The 18,588-nt window shown below is 44.4% G+C and overlaps 2 protein-coding genes across 9 annotated transcripts; one reads left to right on the top strand and one right to left on the bottom strand.

Annotated features, from left to right (window-relative positions):
* Nucleotides 1-32: 32 nt before the first annotated feature.
* Rhogap1a (Rho GTPase activating protein at 1A) lies at nt 33-8,449 on the top strand. Of its 6 annotated transcripts, XR_013086319.1 has the most exons (14): nt 36-822; nt 1,747-2,224; nt 2,295-2,529; nt 2,615-2,894; nt 2,971-3,150; nt 3,219-3,434; nt 3,620-3,739; nt 3,809-4,065; nt 4,153-4,450; nt 4,617-4,899; nt 4,966-5,236; nt 5,320-5,491; nt 5,578-7,760; nt 7,796-8,449. XR_013086319.1 is itself a non-coding variant. In XM_076818987.1 (13 exons), exons 1-13 carry the CDS (start codon nt 709-711, stop codon nt 5,992-5,994), a joined length of 3,297 nt encoding a protein of 1,098 aa, XP_076675102.1. In that variant the 5' UTR covers nt 33-708; the 3' UTR covers nt 5,995-8,449. The 6 variants fall into 6 exon arrangements, 5 of the variants coding, with proteins under 5 accessions (XP_076675102.1, XP_076675100.1, XP_076675103.1 ...); XM_076818987.1 differs by having other exon boundaries at nt 33-822; nt 2,319-2,529; nt 5,578-8,449; XM_076818985.1 differs by having other exon boundaries at nt 5,578-8,449.
* Nucleotides 8,289-12,486, bottom strand: Tbh (tyramine beta hydroxylase). 3 transcript variants are annotated; one of them, XM_076819021.1, is made up of 11 exons: nt 11,695-12,486; nt 11,455-11,608; nt 11,138-11,284; nt 10,812-11,059; nt 10,586-10,739; nt 9,762-10,025; nt 9,462-9,692; nt 9,265-9,393; nt 9,028-9,202; nt 8,638-8,765; nt 8,289-8,580 (listed from the first exon to the last, which is right to left on the bottom strand). In XM_076819021.1, exons 1-11 carry the CDS (start codon nt 11,847-11,849, stop codon nt 8,575-8,577), a joined length of 1,791 nt encoding a protein of 596 aa, XP_076675136.1. In that variant the 5' UTR covers nt 11,850-12,486; the 3' UTR covers nt 8,289-8,574. The 3 variants fall into 3 exon arrangements, with proteins under 3 accessions (XP_076675136.1, XP_076675134.1, XP_076675135.1); XM_076819019.1 differs by having other exon boundaries at nt 8,289-8,541; XM_076819020.1 differs by having other exon boundaries at nt 8,289-8,765.
* Nucleotides 12,487-18,588: the final 6,102 nt, after the last annotated feature.

The following is an 18,588-nucleotide window of genomic DNA, read 5'->3' as shown; positions in this document are numbered from 1 at the left end:
GCGGTAATTAACGAGAATTGCATAAAAAAGAAACATGGTCATACATCGTTGCGTTACACGCAACATCCTCAGCGACAAACAAATATCCAACGTCCCTCGCCCTAATCCCTGTCTAACGTTCGGATCGGGCGCAGCCGAACTCGCGATCACCAAGGTGAGCGTAAATTATATCTGTCAGAAGTAAGAGGCAGCATTTTGTCGGCCGGTTTCGCAAGCCCTAGACGAATTTCTATTTTGCGTAAGCGCGAGGAGAGCAGAGTATCATCCGTGAAGCGCACCTGCTGCCGACCAAACCGCCGGAGGAGGGGGAAGGGGAAGGGGCAGTGTCCGTGAACGCGGTATAGCGGAGGCGTCAAAATGATAGGAGAGGGCATGGGGATCGGATCGTCGTGAGCTACGCAGGAGATGTCGACAAGATGACAGCGGCTGTGTGACGCTCGTCCCGTGGATTCATCGGCTACGAGGTCTCACGCTACTGTGTGCGAAGGGAACGAGGATCGTTCGCGGGCAAAAAGAACGACTTATGCCTCGTTACGTAGGCCAGCACGTCTCAGTGGATTCTCTGCCTCGGAACGAGATCGTAATCGGGCGAATTCGGGCGAGAGCCGCGACCGCCGCGCCCGTGCAATGTACACAGCGGCCTGAACCGTGCTGGGAGTCAACGCCGTCCCCGAGGAGTTCTTCCTAACGACGGTCTGGAGAAAAGTGATGAGCGTTTTCGGCGATTTCCAGCGTGTCTGGGTACAAAGATTCCCGGACAGCGCCTTGCCGGCGGCCTGGGAAGAGGACGTCAGAGCCAACTTGGTCAAGCATAAACAGAAGGTAACATCCTGTGATTAGAGATAGTGCTTGTGTGACCCGAACACCGGGGGCCAACTGCGCCCTGCCGCACGATGAATTAATGTTGCGCAACCTGGTTGGAGAACGATTATCAGGGAACATCGCCGTACAACTACATGGGTCTTCGCACTGGGGGGAGCTTAATTGGTTTAAAGGTGCCCCTCGTGCAAGAAGCTGCCTACTTTATACGAATCTGGTTGATCAATTCAGGGAATACTTGGGTCGAGGGGAAACTGAGTTAATACGAAGTTTAAGCTATGACTCATTGGGTCGCCGTAGTATGACTGAATCTTATTATGTTAATGGGAAATGCAACTGCTCGTGAGGTCGGATTGGGCAATAGGTCAGTGTATTTGAAGAGGGCTATAAGTGGGAGTATTAAATTTCTGATGCATAAATGGGGCACTTATTATTCCTGTTTAGCTGCTGATTTTAAGTAATTAATTGAAACGTACTTTCCTTATTGTGAATTAAGGCGAATGGTCTTTTCAAGAATTTAACTGTCAGCTTCCTACTGTATGCAAAAACTTTCCTTGTTCATGAGGAAATGAGAATTTTATTTCATGAGTCATCACATTAATTACAAGATGGGAATTTGAAGTGTATTTAAGTGCAGCAGAGAGTTCTGTGTAGTTTACTTTAATTGTACTGTATGTATTGTTTAAAGAGAAATTAAATCGTTAAATACACTGATCAAACTATTATACTAAGAATATTAATTCTTGTCAACAAAGTTCCTTGCCTGATTCACTGTTACTGAATCATCGCCTGCTTATCTGAATTCTGTTATCATGACCCAAAACATGTGTTTATATTACATTTACTTTTGCCGATGCATTTGACTGAGAAACAAATATACAAAGTCACAGGTTCTTGATGAACAGTGAGAAAATATTGTACTTATAGGTAACAGCTTTGAAAGAAGAGCTTGAGAAAGAAGAATTCTACGTGGAATACTTAGAAAGATTATTAGCAGACGTCGAGCGTCACAAACAATTGGCAAACAATAGTAATAGCACGACAAGTCCTGAGAAGCAGCAGCTCGCAGCATCGCAGAATCAGCACAGTTCTCAAACGACGGAAAACAGTTTGCCCGATCCCACAAATGCTTCGCACGCCCAACACGTGGAACCGTCGGCTCCTCCTTTGCCTGCGCGCGAAGATATAAGTAAGTTTCAGGACAAGTGCGTTTCCGAATTGAGCTCCACTCTTAACACTAGCAAAAGGCCCAAGAGCGAAATACCTAAGAGTCCCGACAAAGTGCCTGAGCTTAGAAGAAACAGCGACCCGGATGTGCCAAGTAACTACGTTACTGTAATCGAAGTAACCGGGAGTTCAAAGAAAGACAAAAATGAGGAGTCTCTCAAAGAAGAGGATGAGAAAGGTGTTGTACTCATTCTACGTTATTCTGATCACTGTATTCAATCCCATTTATGCTCGTGCTTAACAAACAGATTTGGAAAATGCGATTAATGAAGATGCGGAAGATGGTGATGCAGAAGCGTCGGAAGAAGAACCTTACTACGATTCCGTAGCTTTAGATCAGACAGGAGAATATGTATATATCGATGCTCGTGTTCCGCCTGTTGGAAACAATAATGGCAACAGAGCGCCACCAAGGAGGCCACCTTCCCTTCCAGACTCGCCAGGGAACCAGAGTAACTATGTCAACATTGACTATTTTATACAGTAAGTTGTCTGCTTGCAGTAAATCACACGATCCTACGCAACTGGGCCGCGATTTCTCTTTAATAAGGCTGTTTAATATTTCCAGGCACAGAGCCGCAATGGATAGCGAGGACGAAGAGGGTGCGAGTCCCGCGCCGCCGATTTTGCTGCGCGCTCTTAGTACAGACAATGAAACGGGTAGTAGCGACGCGGAACCTTTGAGTTTAAGCGAAGGGAGCTTAGAGTCGCCGACGCCAACTACACCGCGCCGACAAGAGAAAAGTAAAGACCGTGAGGACGATAGAACGTCTATGATTAAATGTATTGTAAACTCGGTAGTAGAAAGTGAAACTATATATGTCGAATGTCTAAACGTAATGCTACAAGTATGTAGTCTTGTTTTACCGTTTCAAGTAAAATCGCGTGAATTTCACCGGTCCTAGTAAAACCGTTTTCTTCCAGTACATGAAAGCTATCAGAGCGACACTGACAACGTCCCAACCGGTCATCTCCGAGGATGAATTTGGCACAATGTTTTATAAGATCCCGGAATTGCACGCGCTGCATCAAACGTTTTTGGACGGGCTAAGAAAGAAGCTAGAAAAGTGGGATAGTAAAACTAACATTGGTGAACAATTCAAGGTGAGAATCGAGCGTGAAAGAAATAGAGAGTCTGTCACGCGTTCTGATTCCCGTTACATTAATTGTAGGTAATGGCCAGCAATATCGGACTATACGGAGCTTTTTTGCACAATTATGCTCGCGCTACTGACACCGTGCGAAGGTGTTCCGCACATTCCACTCAATTCGGCGAAATTACAAGGGACATAAGACTCAGAGGGTTCCCCAAAGGTCCCGGTTTATCTCTCGAAGATCTCTTGCACAAACCAGTCGCTCGAGTACAAAAGAATGCATTGGTTTTGCACGTAAGTAACCATTTACCTTCTCTGAAATATTGATACGTAAGAATATGTGTAAACACGTGAGCGTACTTCTTGGCGAACCAGTGCTGATTGGACAAGTCGATAAAATCATGTGGAAATATACTAACTCAACGAGCTTTATCTTATCTCGCAGATCGCATTGATAATTCTTCTTCCATTTATTGTAGGATCTCCTTAAGCACACGCCAGTGAATCATGCAGATCATGCACCACTTTCAGAAGCTCTTGCTATGACTAGAAACTTTCTAGACGAGTTCAACATTATACAAACGAAATCAATGTTTCCGGTGAGAAGAAGTGTTAATAATAGCCAGGATAGTGCCCAGTGTATCGTAGCATGTGTGAAAGAAAATCAGTTTTCCTTTCAGAGTCATGATAGAGCGCAGCGAAGATTAGTGAAAAACTCGTTTGTGGTGGAGCTGTCTGACGGCCACAGAAAGCTGAGACATCTTTTCCTCTTTAACGACGTGATCGCCTGCGCGAAGTACAAAGCCTCTGGCAGGGACAAGTTTACATTTGAGTTGAAGTGGTACGTGCCAGTGGCGGAAGCTTTAGTAACAGAAGATTGCGTTGAGCCACGCGAGACCAGTCCAGCCAACGTTGTAGCTCTGAGGTACACGCGCCGGGCGTATTTCATTTCCCATCTTATTTCTCGCAACGCGCAACCTCTACTTCTGTTCTCAATCGTCTCCACATTTAGGTCACAGGCGTGCACTGTGCGCGATCAGATTTTATGGGAGGAACGGAACGACGAGAAGCGAATTAGGCTTGGTGGTAGAGGTTCAGAAAAAAATAGGAAGAAGCTCGCCGAGCTCGAGGCTCAGCTAGTATTAGCCTCGCCGAATTTAGTATTGCGCGTGGCGCACAAAAGTCAGCATCGAGTGCAAAACTCGTACACGTTCTTCCTCTCCAGCGAATTTGAACGTTCTCAGTGGGTTGAAGCGGTGGAGGCATTGCAACAGGTAATGCGTTCCCATATGTACCTAGATAACCGAAAGGTGCGTAATCCACAGCTTAAGAATAAATAAATAACGTAAAGATGCTTAATATCCTTTTTTTTTTTTAATCGAACACGAGGATTCAAGTAACAGTGTATTCATGAGAATACTTGAATAACGAGCGAAGCGAGAAGATGTTTGTAAGTTTGCTCTCTTCGATTTTCAGGGGGGACAACCTCCAGGACCATTACCTTTGTCAATGTACGAATTACAGGCATGGGTCACAGCCTGTCGTACTTATCTCCAAACAGATATGGGTAGCTATTTGCTAAGATCGGGTCGCGATGAAAGCTTATTACTGGGCGATCTTCATTTGACTCTGCTTGGTCTAACACCGCCAGGTTTAGATAGAGTAGGAGATCTTTACATTATCGTGGAGGTTGATAGTTACGGACATTACTTCAAACGAGCGAGAAGTCGGATCGCAAGAGGCCAAGCTCCAACATGGGGTAACCATTAATTCATCTTTTAGATACTTTAAAACCACTCCCTCTTAACTTCGCTTCCTATTGCAGGTGAAACGTTTGTTGTCGAATTGGAGGGAAGCCAGAACGTTAGAATCTTGCTGTACGAGGAGTGCGGAGCGCGCTCGGTGTTGCGAGGCAAATGCATACAAAGACTGAGCCGATCTTGGCTACAGTCCGATCAAGTAGAGAGATCCTTAAATTTAGGACCAGCTACTCTGGACGTAGCTCTGCGTTTCGTTCCAAGTGAAGTGACACTGAGGCGGGTACCATCCGCCAAGCCTCAAGGCTTATTCGGAGCAAAGATCCAACAAGTGTGCAAGTACGTTTCACGATTTTACGCAAGACGCAGTTATATCCGTTCGCAAATAGCAATAATTAGTTACACGCACGATTGCTTTATAGGCGTGAGAAGCGCGACGTTCCTTTTATCATAACAGCCTGCGTGAGGGAAGTGGAGAGGCGAGGTGTCGGAGAAGTGGGCTTGTATCGCGTGTCAGGCTCTGCTTCGGACTTAACGAAGTTGCGTAAATCGTTCGAGAGTAATTCTTACGAAGCTGAGCAACTACTGAAAGAGGTAGCTATAGCAGCATCATTAGCTAAAAGCGCGCGGTTCCAAGGAATATCTCTCTTCACCGGTTCGACCTTTCTTTCCTTTCACAGGTGGATGTTCACTCCGTAACGGGAGTCCTAAAGCTGTATCTTCGAGAAATGCCCGAGGCTCTTTTCACCGACGCTCTTTACCCATCATTCTTGGAAGCTTTTCAAACTAGCGAGTTGTCGAAAGCTAAGGCCCTGAGGAGCGTCTACGAGAGCCTGCCAGCCGTGAACAGGGCTGTCATCGATTTTCTGCTCGCCCATTTGATACGCGTTAACAAGCACGAGACCCAAAACAAGATGTCCCTGCACAATTTGGCGACGGTGTTCGGGCCGACGCTCCTGCGACCCGGGACGAACTCGCGATCCGACGCGAAAAGTCGAGACCCGTTGGCCGCGGGTACCGTGGACGTGATGGCGCAGGCCGGTATACTGTACTGTTTCTTGCAGAGACAAATGCAACAGAACAATCAGTCACTCTAGTCGAGAGGTTCTTGTTGATACGCGCCGCGGCGACAGTTGCCTTCGTTCCGCGTGCTCGGCTCAACGAGAGCCCGATGGAACTGGCGGCAACTAACGCTGTGGTGTAAAATTTGACGATTTTTTATAATATATTTTACTAGTTTTGTGACGTATCGTTTATACAACGCTGAATTAGACGCATTAAGTAGTAGACAGGCTTCGACGAGACCCAGATCGATCGAACTCTCCTCTTGCATCGGCACGCATACGTATAACGTAGCGAAATGGACTTGGAGCCGAACCTAATCACGTTCCAAGCTCCGTAATATATATTTTATACTCGTATTATCGCGAAGTCCTAGCCACGATCCTCGTTCGCGAGCACGCGCGAAACGTTTACTACAAAACGATTTTTGAAGGAAAAATTTGTTCCATGAGAGAGACGCGAAGAGCAAGTCCGGGTTCGCTATGTATCCACGCTTTAGAAAATAAGTATTTTTTCCAATGGGGCGTGTTCCTAGCAGAGTCTAAAATTTTTTTACACGATAACGGTGACGACACCCTTCGACATATCCGCGAGAAGTGTCCACGCGTATTCGAGAGAATCACGTTCCTAAAGTATTCCTACGGAAGATTTCAGGAAGCACGTTCCTCAAGATGTGCAAATTGAAGCTTAATAGTAACGCAAAGTATACTGGCTATATTCCATTTGCCACTGGATGTTCGTATTCTTTTTTTTAAGGAAATCGCGTTTCTCGCCAATTTTGCAGCCAATTCTATTCTTTATAAGAATGTTTTCGAATATATATTAGATCTTGAATTTTTGTAAAGAATATTTGAGAAGCAATGGAAGAACAAGTTTCTGATATTTAAGCTGTAATTAGACTCGTCCCTGCTCATTCACACTACCAAGGTTGACCCAATTCATATTCTCGGCAGCTAATTTAATTCCAGTACTTTGAACATTTACTTTCCAAATATAAGTTTTTTCTTCACTACAGTGGTGGTCAAGTTTATTTTGAAATTAAGAGTTGAATTAACATTTCTCGACTTAGCTAACAGTTTGTTTGTTTCAAAGCTCCGAATGTAGCACACGGTTGACAATATTTTGTATCTGCAGCTTTAAAGCCTCATATTTTATTACACGCATACATTCCCCTGCCAAGTTATTACTGACATAAAAAGAGTATTCTAGTATTCTTCAAAGTATTCGTGACAGCTATGTTTCATTTCTTCGTCGATCGTTCTACAGTCTAACTACAGCTTAATGGAGCACCAAAGAGAAAGATTCTCTCTCATATCTTCAACAGAGAACCACGGTTGACCCTTTGAAGCATTGCACAGTAGAATAATGGAAAATTTCAGAAGCTCCTAATAAACAACCGTTTACATTCTATGTCTACTGCGTACCTACATCGTAATACTACTATATCTAATTATCTATTTTTATTACCGCGTGACACTATTAATCAACACTGTATTTCCGTATTCGTAGTGTCTCCTAAAAAGATTGCTCTCTAAGGCAGGCTATAAAGCCGGCGCTCGTATACTGTTCTATCGGAAACGTATGCTTCAAAGGGGTGGAGCAAAGGGAAAAAGCACATTTGGCAGTACAAATTTAATACTCTATAGAATCCCGTATATTACATGCTAGGACGTTTGTGAGCTATTCTCTTTTCTTTTTTCCTGTACTCAAGGTCGAAAGGCAAGGCTGACGAGTGTTCGATAAAAACGGAATCGTGTACAAGTATTAATAAACGAGAAACGAGAGGGAAGGAAAAATCGGGGTGGGGGAGAGAGAGAGAGAGAGAGAGAGAGAGAGAGAAAGAGAGAGAGAATCACGCCGAGGTACTTTTCCGGGAGTGATCTTTATGCTTGAAAGCGAAAAAGGAAGACGACTATCGTATGCGTGGTTTCAGCGTGTGTGCGTATGTATGTGTAACCCGCCCATGTGTATTATATCGTAAATATTGGATATCTTTAATTTTTATATCGCATTTAGCGTAAGATGCGTCCCTCTTTTGTACATTCACGAGACATGTAAAAACAAAGTTTTCGCTATTAGCATTAACGATTATTATTATTACGAAATATTAATTATTATTACTCTCATTATTCCGCATTTTATAATTACCAATCTACACGAGCCAAGTATTTGTTACGCGAGATCCGACCAGGCTGGCTTATCCGCAGCAAGACGATGTACTGCCAAAAGAAAAAGAAAGGACCCACGAAACGCATGAATATACTGGGAGGCTTGTAAACTATTCCCGCTAGGAATGTTTATCGCCGCGCCCGCCCAGGGTACTTCTTTCTTTTCTTTATTTGTAGAAAGTATTTTGCGTTGAAGCATTTTCTGTACTGTAATCAGAATTGTTGTTTTATTTTAGAGAACTGTATCCTTGTTAGGCGACTTCCAAGGAGTGCAGATAATAAAGAGAGAACATAGATCGAAAATCTGTTCGGTAACGTCCAACTACAAGTATTTTATTCTCGACCGTGCGAGCAGGTAATCTCGAGCTTGGATGGGAGTATAACTACAGTTGTCTACATTTTGCTACACCTCGCCTACGATCCGTTAACTTTCATCTTTAACTGAATTTATTCCTGAAAATAGATTGGATTATGCAGTTACAAAAACAAAGGAATTTAAATAACATTTACTTCTTGCTTCAGAGAGGAATCTGGGCAGTTCCTAGCTGGCGGAGATAGGGGTAGTTTCACCGGTGTGGCCGCTATGTTATCCCAAAGTCCTGGAAGTCGAGATCCATCCGAGCCGTTGCATTGCATCCCTGATTGGAAAACACAGTTTGCAACTTAGTACCACAAATTACAGCCCAGGCAAAGTCAACTGGCCGTTCAGGACCACTTCTTAATTATCTGGAATAGGACAGGGGTACACCCTCTCCCAGTGATTTAGCAAAATCAAAATTGGGGTAGTTGAGGGTGGTCTTAAACAGCCACTTACTTTCGCTTCCAACTTCCTCTAAATTACCCTACTTCACAGCAACATATACTAATGTTTCTCAGATAACAACATGCTAAAATGAGAACCTAATGGCGCTGCCTCGTAGAGATCACGCAGAGCTTGCACGCGAACTTTGGTCCACTCGATGCTCTTATAGTTCGCTGAAATTCCCTTATCGATGCTAGTCGCTTGATTCTCCCACTCCCGCATGTACCGAAAGTAAGTCCTCAGCGCATCGTCGCTTATAGCGCTCTTGCAGACCTGCGGAACATGATTCTCACCGCACGAGCTCCTTACAAACTAGCGTACGAGTCATTACGTACCTCTAATCGAGCGTTAGGGTAATAATGGACATAGTTGACGCACATTTCATCAGAAATAGCGAATCCACCCAGAGTGACGTTTTCCCTGGCCGTCGTGTTGTAGGTGCAGGTCGTGATCAACGAGTCGCCCTGCAATTAAGAAGAGTTCACCCCGTGTCGCTGGAATCGTTCAAGTAACCAGCGAAATAATTTTTTACGGGCAAGATGGTGACGTGTTTCGGTAGGAGTCGGATTTCTTGGAAGTGGGTGGAGTAATGGTTGTCGTAGTTCAACAAAGGCAGTTCCCCGCCGTCCCTGACGTGACGAGTGATGACTTTCATCCCTGTCAGGTGGGTGTGAAGCTGCGACGCGAAGATGTGGATGCCGTGTTGCGGGAGACCAACCCCTGTGCACTCTTGTATGCAGTGCGCTGACAAAGCGAACGCTTCCTAAAATCCAATGCAATATTAGGTTTAGCGAGCGTCAGCTTCTTCGGTCTAGTATCATTGATTCCCTACTTGTCGGGGTGGAATCGCCATTTTATCAGTGTACTCTAATCCGAGCTCGATTACTCCAGCGTCGTATTTACGCAGGCTTTTCGTCAGGATGAAACGAATTCCCGAGGAATCGATGCTACCATCCTGCAGCTCGGGATTGTTGTAATGAACCTCTAGCATCACGTAAGGGTTGAAGTCGTGGCCACCGATCGACAGACCAGCTTCTTCGGGGTACACGAACGCGTCTGCTCCCATTGCCCATGCTGCTAAAACCTTCTTGCAGATCTGAAAGAAACGGGGGAAATTAGGAGAATGATTTATAACAAATTAGTATTATTTTTAAGGAGAGCCTGTTACGAGATAGTGGAGTTCAGTGGCGCACACAGAAGGGGGTCAGGGGGCTTTGTAAAAAGGAAATCAGACTGGATTTTATTCTTTAAATAAATTTTTATAATCACCTAATGATTTTTTGGAAGCGGCAAATTTCGAGGAGCGGGAAATTTTGGGGAACGATAACTTGGGGAGCCACAAATTTTGGGGAGCGGAAAATTTTGAACGAAAGAAATTAGAAAAGGTTTAAACACAGAAGTTTGACACAACTTTAAAATCAAATCACTTCTTTTTCAAATATCGAATTAGCAATAACTCATATGTGAGTTACCATGATAAATTTTGAAATTTTTCAATCATCTCGCCTCTTTTAAATTAAAATATTTGATGATATTTCGGTGAAAGTGTGGCAGGCACTTAGCCTAGGGGCGTGAAATCTTCAAATCCGCCGTCGAGTTCAACTTTAAATAGTTTAACCATCCCCCAGCTGTCCCGCTTTAAAAACTGAAACGAACTTGAGTTTTCTCTGGTCTGTCAGCTCCGTCGCAGAGGCCATCGTACATAGGAATCTCGAGGTCCGCAGGCCCAGCACAGTGGAAGACTTCCATGTGGTGAACCAAATGCTCGTTTCCTGTTTGGATGGCTGGACCAAACTGGAGAATGTGATGCCTAGAAGGGACACCAAAGGGTAAATAAATTGAAATTTATTATTTACAAAGAAGCCTCCCAACTTCGACTCACTTCTGTGACAAGACAGGTGGCAACTTCTGCACGCGGCACCAGTAAGTAGTTTCCTTGTTCGGCACCTTCACTCGATGGGCCAGCATTTCCAGTTGCCAGGCATTCGAGGGAAACGACGGCTTCTTATGCAGCACCCTGAGCAGTTCGGTTCGCGACATACCAGAAGCTTCTGCATCGGAGATCTGCAAGCCAGCCAAGGCCGACAGTGGGCCGAGTCCTTTCAGCCATACCAAATGAGTGGTTCCCCTCTGAAAGCTCCCAGATAGTGTTCACTGCATCAGAGAAGTACAACCGAAGAATTAAGTTTATTAAGAAGTTCTTTTCACCTCCATAACATAGTCATTCCCATCACAGGTGTCGAACTTTCTGGAGAACGTGAGCTTCGTTACGTTTCCCCGCCTCCTCCACGCGAAGCTTTCGCAATCCTGTTGCGAGTCTAGATTCAGCTTTCCTTCTTCGTCCGCCCACGCGTCCTGCGATTAGAAAATGTATAACAAATCGCATGCGGGCTGTGTCGCAGGAGGTCGATCTAGCAGAATATGCGACAAGTGAGAAGTAGGGAAGAAACTTGAAAAGTTTCTGACTCTATCCTTGAACCACCGAATGTTCCACTGACATCGGTTGCGGAAAACGTTCCATGTACCTGTAACTGAACTTGACGATGCCAATCCACCCACAGGACACAGTAATCGGCAGGCTTTAGCTCCCCGTAATCTGAGAAACCGATGGCGAACCAGGTGTTATCAGCGCCTATGTAGTGGACTTCGGCGACTATCATTTCGCTCATGAAATCAACTCTAAAAATATTCAAGCAAACACTCAACGCCTTCGGATCCGTCTTCGATATTTAGCGTTATTTATTATTCCGTCTTTGAAAATATACCTCCAATGGAAAGTAGCCCCAGAACCGAGCGGGATCGTATGGACCCCCGTTTTGTCCACGCTTTCTTCATTGCTTTGCTGATGGTCGTGCCAAGCCGTGCACCAGTTGCCACTCAGAATCGTTAGTAAGATTAATGGAACTATCGTTAACAGCATTTTAAACCCCACGAGCGATAGTTTCCGAATTTAAGAACGACTCGATCGTGCCTTTGAGTTTATCGATGATCGTACAAGATTTAATTACTCGATCACGACCTAGCGCGTGTTACGCCTGCATCTTTATAGTCCTCCACCCTGTCGTCGCTGTCTTCTACTGGCAGGATCAGGGCGATGAGGACGGACGAAGATTTCGTACGGTGGCCTTTTGCCGCCGATTCGGTGCGGCGCGTATGCGCAGAAACGCGCCTCGATTCAAACATTTCAAACCCCTATTTGGTCCTTAGAACAGCCCCAAGTTATAGTACCTAACAGTGCCATTTTCGTGCAGCAGAATGTTATGAAAAAGAGCAAACAATCCACACGAATTTTGCGCAGAGGAAATTAATAACAGGTATCTTAAAACAAGCACTGATTCATGCTTCTCGGATAAACAGAGACTCGGATATTGATTAATGATTCATTATGTCGAGCCTCGAGCTTGATCTATAATCTACAAGATCGGACACTTTAATAGTCATCGTCCTGCGCCAAAGTAGATTACTCAGAGGGTTATCAGCTTCCACTAACCGAGCGATCGTTTCGATTAGCCTGGTAATGTTCGTTAATTGTAACGGAGGTGTTGAAATAATTTCGCGAACCTTCGCTATCGAAAGCCTTGGACGCCAGATACCTCCAGTTGAATTCACGTGGAGTTTACACGCGAATAACAAGTTTAATTTGCGCGATAGGCTTTAGATGCGATCGACGACGTGGCTTAATAATCTTAATATCGAAGGCGCCTAAATTTTCGAACGGCATTCTTGATCGCGCGAGGTCGTCCGCGTTCTAATCGCGGTTTCTCACGGTATTCGCATCGTAAGGGCGAATATCGCGTGAACAAAAAAAAGTGCCGAAGCATGGAGAAAATGTCTTGATGAATCGAATACCAGAGGAGACGTATATTGCATTCCATTCGCGGCGCGTGCCTCTCCCGCCTCGACCGCAATCAAGGAATTCCGAGGCTCTTTATTGCGGCCGCACAATTTACGCCGAAGCCTTTGCATTTAACGCTCGTGCCAATAATAGCGGCTGCGTGACGGTAATTTCGAAATGTGAACTCGATCATCGATATCGCCCTTTACGGCGTTTTCTTCGGGATAATGTTTAAGGGAAAGAGGGGCGGGCCAAGAAGCTTGAACTTCTATCGTCGCGCGATTACGATAGTGCGAGGGTATTCGTTAGATTTACATACTCTGCTAATTTTAGGGATTTCGTTAGATTTACTGCGCTAATCTTAGGGTCTTCGTTTAAACTAACAAGGGACGAGTTAAGAAGTTTAAACTTCTATCATCTTGCGACCTCGATCTTTTCTCAGAGAAAAGGAGCATTTAATAATTCGCACTCCCAACGATCGTTAAATCATTACCCTCGAATAATAGCTTCGAGTTTATATATATATATATTACAGTTCACAGTACACCTCAGAAGCAATTATCTACAAGCAGATATTGTGGCTATAAAGTGGCACGCCTCTTGCACGCCAATCCCTTCCAAAGAAAAGGAACTCTCACAAGGGATGATCCCGAACTCGGATATTCAAAAAAATCTGAAACTTTGTGACTATGTAGGGGATTTCCACCTGATTGCTACGAAATTTTTGTTTGCTGCCCAAATTCACTAGAAAAGGGTGAAATTAACCCCTGAAAATTCGGCTATTTTCTGATTTTATTTTGTAACTCGCAATCTGTAAGAGATAGAAAAAAAGTTTCAAGACAAAGGTTACTTCTTTTAATTAAACAGCCGGAATTTAAGGGGTGAATTTCACGTCCTTAGAGTGAATTTGGACAGCAAACCAAAAATTGCATTGTAATCTGGAGGAAATCCCCTACATCCTCGCAAAGTTCCCTCGTCAGTTAAGCTTCGCTTCATTAACACCAATAAACACATTACTATGAATTAATTCGCCCAAGATTATAGTAACTCCCCCATTACGAACCTCCCACTCTGCGCCCCACCGTGCTAGCGTCAATTTCGACCTTGCAGTGCTTCTCAGAATTATAGATCCAGGTTGCTAAGGACTAAAATAAAAAAGAGGCGACAGCTCATTGTACACCCGTCCTCCCTGGAGAAAAGGAAGAGTTGGGCAAGCTTGGTCCCTTCGCATCAATGAATGCATCGATCCCTTTCGTGGTCAGGGGCAGACCGTGTGAAACACGATGCTTAGGTTGCTCTCACGCGTTCGCGAGCCTCGCCAGGTAGACCGTACCGCCCGGAGGCCTTGACTTCCGGTCATACAAAAGTTTGTTGGATCACTGTGTTTTGTTGGATTCTGTAGAGCTTTTACTTAGAAGGGATGATCCGGAACCCGAAAATTCAAAAAATTCTGAAACTTTCCTCCTGATTACAACGAAATTTTGGTTTGCCGCCGAAATTCACTCGAAGGTGGCGAAATTAACCCCTGACAATTCGGCTGTTTTCCGATTTTGTGTTATAACTCGCGAAATGTAAGAGATAGAAAAAAAGTTTCGAAACAAAAGTTACTTCTTTTAATTAGATCTAGCATTTGGTAAAAAAAATTATTTTACAGTTCACGAGTTTCAGAATTTTTTGAATTTCTGGGTTCGGGATGTTCCCTTGTTAGTGTTTTATCGCGCGCCTGAAGATTATGCAATGGAAGCAGACCCCGGGGGATTAGATGCTTCGGAATTATTGAACCAGCCGATCCTCCCTGTTATTGATATCGATTATAGAGTCATTACTATTCTCCTGTGCATCATGCCGGAGCTTCGGTCGCAACGGTCATCTAACAGGAGGGCAAGCCTACTTGAACCAGCGATCCTCCGCTCGCATCCAGCGGACCGCGATCGTGCTGTAGTGATATGGCCTTGTGTCGTTACATTATCGATACTCCGCGATCTAAGTTAATAATTACTGCTGGTAGATTCGACACAGTAGTGCTCCAGTAGCAAAGACTGCCTCCCCCCAACGAATCTGCGTAGCATCGACGAGAGGAACGCCGTACGTTTCCACGGGCGTTTTACATTTCCATAGAATATTTAATCTACATACCGCGGCTATGTTTAATCTACATATCGCGGCTATGCCCGTGCAATTATAAATTACAAGTAGCTCGAGGAGGTTTCCGTCGGTACATAAACATATTCACGCTCCTTTCTTCCCGTTCAGCCACCGATCGCGCAACGTTACGAAATAATAGCCGCCGATTGCGAGATCTCGCCTCTTTGCACGTTTCGTAGACAATTTGTTTAAACACCCGAGCGAACGCGGCCGCGGCCGCGACTTCTTCCCGGGCATTGTTCCCTCGGCCTCCGGTTGCGCACCCACTTTATCGCATCCAGCTCGGGACTTCTGGAAGCTGACGAAGCTGTATTGGGCTTAATTGGGATTTTTAATCGCCCCCGCTTACGCCGAAGGCGTCTAGCTTCTCCGATTACGCAATTGCACTCGTTCGACTGATAAGCGTTTCTTTCCGCAGGCGCCGCCGGCGCGAATCACTGAATCATCGCCGATCGCGTGCCTTATCTCGTTATCGCGCCGGTTCCGAGCAGGCGCGGCTTCCGCGTCATGGGAGCGCGACTCCGCGTAATCAGCGTTTACAAAATTTCAGGCAACAATAGAGCCGCGTAGCGCGTGCTTCGCTTCTGAAAAGCGAAGAGCAGCGGATCGAGGGGTGCCAGCTCGAGCAAGACCGCACGCGGCGTGGCTGGTAAATCGAAGCGGCGAAATAGATAAGTGAACGACAGCGATAACGGGCGAATGGACGTGGGATAGGATTTCGCAAGAGACGAAGGCCGAGTGTAGTCTCCGAACGACGAAAGGTTGTCGACTCCCGGCTGGCGGGATGATTTTAAGTACGCCTCCATAGTAACTGGGGAAGATTCCCAACCCGGAGATTCGAAAAATTATGAAATTTTAAGGATTTGTGGGATTACGCAATTTTTTGGAGGCTGTCCAAATTCACTCTAAGGGGCTGAAATTTAGATTTTGTGTTATAACTCGCGCATCGCTTTTGCCCAGGGCCGAGCACAGAGGGGGTGCAAACACGGAGAAAAGAGAAAAGAAAAATGAGAAGGAATCTTTTTTCTTATTAAATTCAAGAAAAAAGGAAATTAGAACATAATTTCTAATATAATAATTTAATGTAATAATTAATGATATGGCAATAAAGAAGTCGTATATTTAAATGTGTTAATATTTATATCCTTTTTTCGTGATTTCGTACTGCAAAAAGATGTTATGCTTTTTTACCGTTGAAGAATTGTTTAAAGCCCGAAAATATTTCCTGCCCCAGGGCCCTTTTATAGAGAAAACCGGCCCTGCTTTTTCCAAACGATAGTCCTAATTGTAAGAAGTAACTTCTGCCTGAAAACTTCTTTTCTATCTCTTACAATTCGCGAGTTATAACACAAAATCGGAAAACAGCCGGATTTTCGGGGGTCAATTACATCCCCTTAGAGTGAATTTGGGCAGCAAAAAAAAAAAATTGCGTTGTAATCAGGAGGAAATTCCCTACATATTCACAAAGTTTCAGAATTTTTTTAATTGCCGGGTTCGGGGTGTTCCCTTGTAAGTAGGTACGACGGGCACGTGAATAATTCAGGCGAGAAAAAAGTGGCTGAGCGGTGGGTGTAACAAATAGATACATACACAAACAACGATCGTGGTGATACGGGAGGTTGCGCCACCGGAAGTAATGGATCTTGATAGGTATGCACGCTTATTTCCCGGAGGAAATTCATTACCGCAGACGTTCAGGCATTGAGTCTGTATTGGTGATGATAGATCGATGGAAAGATATCGATTGCTTTCCTTTTGCAATTCTATTAAATAGGGTGCATCAGTGTCGCGTATTCGGCCGGTCGCATAACGGGGCGGCTAAAATTTTCAATTAAGTCCAATTAAGGCTCATTAGGTTCGAGCGGCGAAGAGTGTCTTCCTGAAGAACTGCATCAAGTGCAACTACTCGTCATCGACACTGTACGGACTGTGTTTCAATCGATTTTCGAGCATGGGATTTGTAATTGTGCCCGGACGAGGGTGAAGCGTTCGTTTTAATTTCTAGGCAATGGAATTAATGCTTGATATCCCTTTAGTTCTCGAGCACTTCCCCATTGCAATACACTTTTTGCAGCTACGGTTCCATCGCGCGATAAACGCGTTAAAATTTAGCCTATCGAATTGCAGAGATATCGATAAAGTAAGGATTAAAGTCTGTGCTGATATGTAAACTATCTGCAGAAAATATTCCATATTCCAGATAATCAGGAAAGTATTTATCGGTTAATTAGAATGAGAGTAATCTCAGCCGATTGCATTCGATAATGGCGAATCAACTTCAGACACTCCAGGAAACAGTGGTAATAAGCTGTTTGGTACCACTTCAAGCAAGGTGTTCTCGTTCTGTAAAATACAAACTGGAGATGAATAAAGATAGTATTTTATTAAGGGGCAACACGCACCATACACTTTTCACATTTTCAGTCGTAAAGTCGATTTCCAGATTCAAACGCCCGCCGTTTTACGAGAAATTGAAAGAACCCAAATCGGCTACGACAGGTACTAGTTTTTCCTGTCTACTTTAAGAATATTTTTTCCTTTTTCGTTTCAGACGAAAAACAGCGGATGTTCGCGGGCGCCTTTTTTGAAGAGATCGCTTCTTCTCCGAATTTTTTAATGAAAATTTCACATTTCATAGCCAAAAGTGTGGCCTTTCTAATGTATATAATGGTTCCTTGATAAAAATATTTCTTCACCGAAATAAAAATTAAATCCATCCTACTTTTTCGCCTCCCAGGTGATCCAATCTACTGTGCCATTCACCGATTTATCAATCTCCCCTACAACCCCCACCAGTCACGTTCCACGCGGCTCCCAATCGAATCAAAAGCCTAAAAAAAGAATATCTGCACAATGAGCCATGAAAGCTGAAAATATTCATCCAGCTTTCAGCCGACAGAGCGTCGTCAGGGTTCACGAGGTTCACGAAACACTCGGAATAGACGACCCAGAGACCGATGGAGGCGCCACGCTAAATTGATAAAGCACAGAGTGGCGCCGTGCGCACCTACGTACATAAAAAACCGAGTGCGAGAACAAGTTCCTCAAGTTCACCCCAAGCCGCCAAGGGTGTACCAACCGGTTCCCTCTAAATCGAATCAATGCCAGAAACAATTTACCTCTACGGTACCTCAACGACCCCTACAAACCAGACTCGGCAACCCTAGCAACCCGGCCGAGAGCGCGGGCACGCACCCCTCAAAAATTAAGCGAACAACCCTGAAACTCCTAGCTCATTATGGGACTTGCCTATTTTTAACCGACTTCAAAAAGGAGGAGTTTATAGATTCGATCCGTATATATTTCTTTTTATGTTTGTCCTCGCATAACTTCTCAGCATATGGACCGATTTTGATGATTTTTTTTTGTTTATTCGAAAGAGCGCGATGCCCCACTGGTCCCATTCTACGCTGCATCAATATTGGCTCAATACTTTGCCAGTACTGGTTAATTAAAACTTCGCCTCGTTACATAATTTGAATTTCATGTATTCTCGCATTGTAGAGTATTTCCGCGCACAGAGTTGTAGACCCTATATAACGAATTTGAGACATCCTCATTCTCACTTTTTCAAGTCGCTTATTTTTGGAATCTTCCATTTCTAGCGAACGGTTCTTTTTTGCGAGCAGCTCTTTCTGTAGTCCTACTCATATTGTTTTAAATAAATGTAGTTATGGAA

This window comes from Andrena cerasifolii, chromosome 8 (assembly GCF_050908995.1).
Source record: "Andrena cerasifolii isolate SP2316 chromosome 8, iyAndCera1_principal, whole genome shotgun sequence".
NCBI lineage: Eukaryota > Metazoa > Arthropoda > Insecta > Hymenoptera > Andrenidae > Andrena > Andrena cerasifolii.
This window is presented reverse-complemented; position numbering and strand designations above follow the sequence as displayed.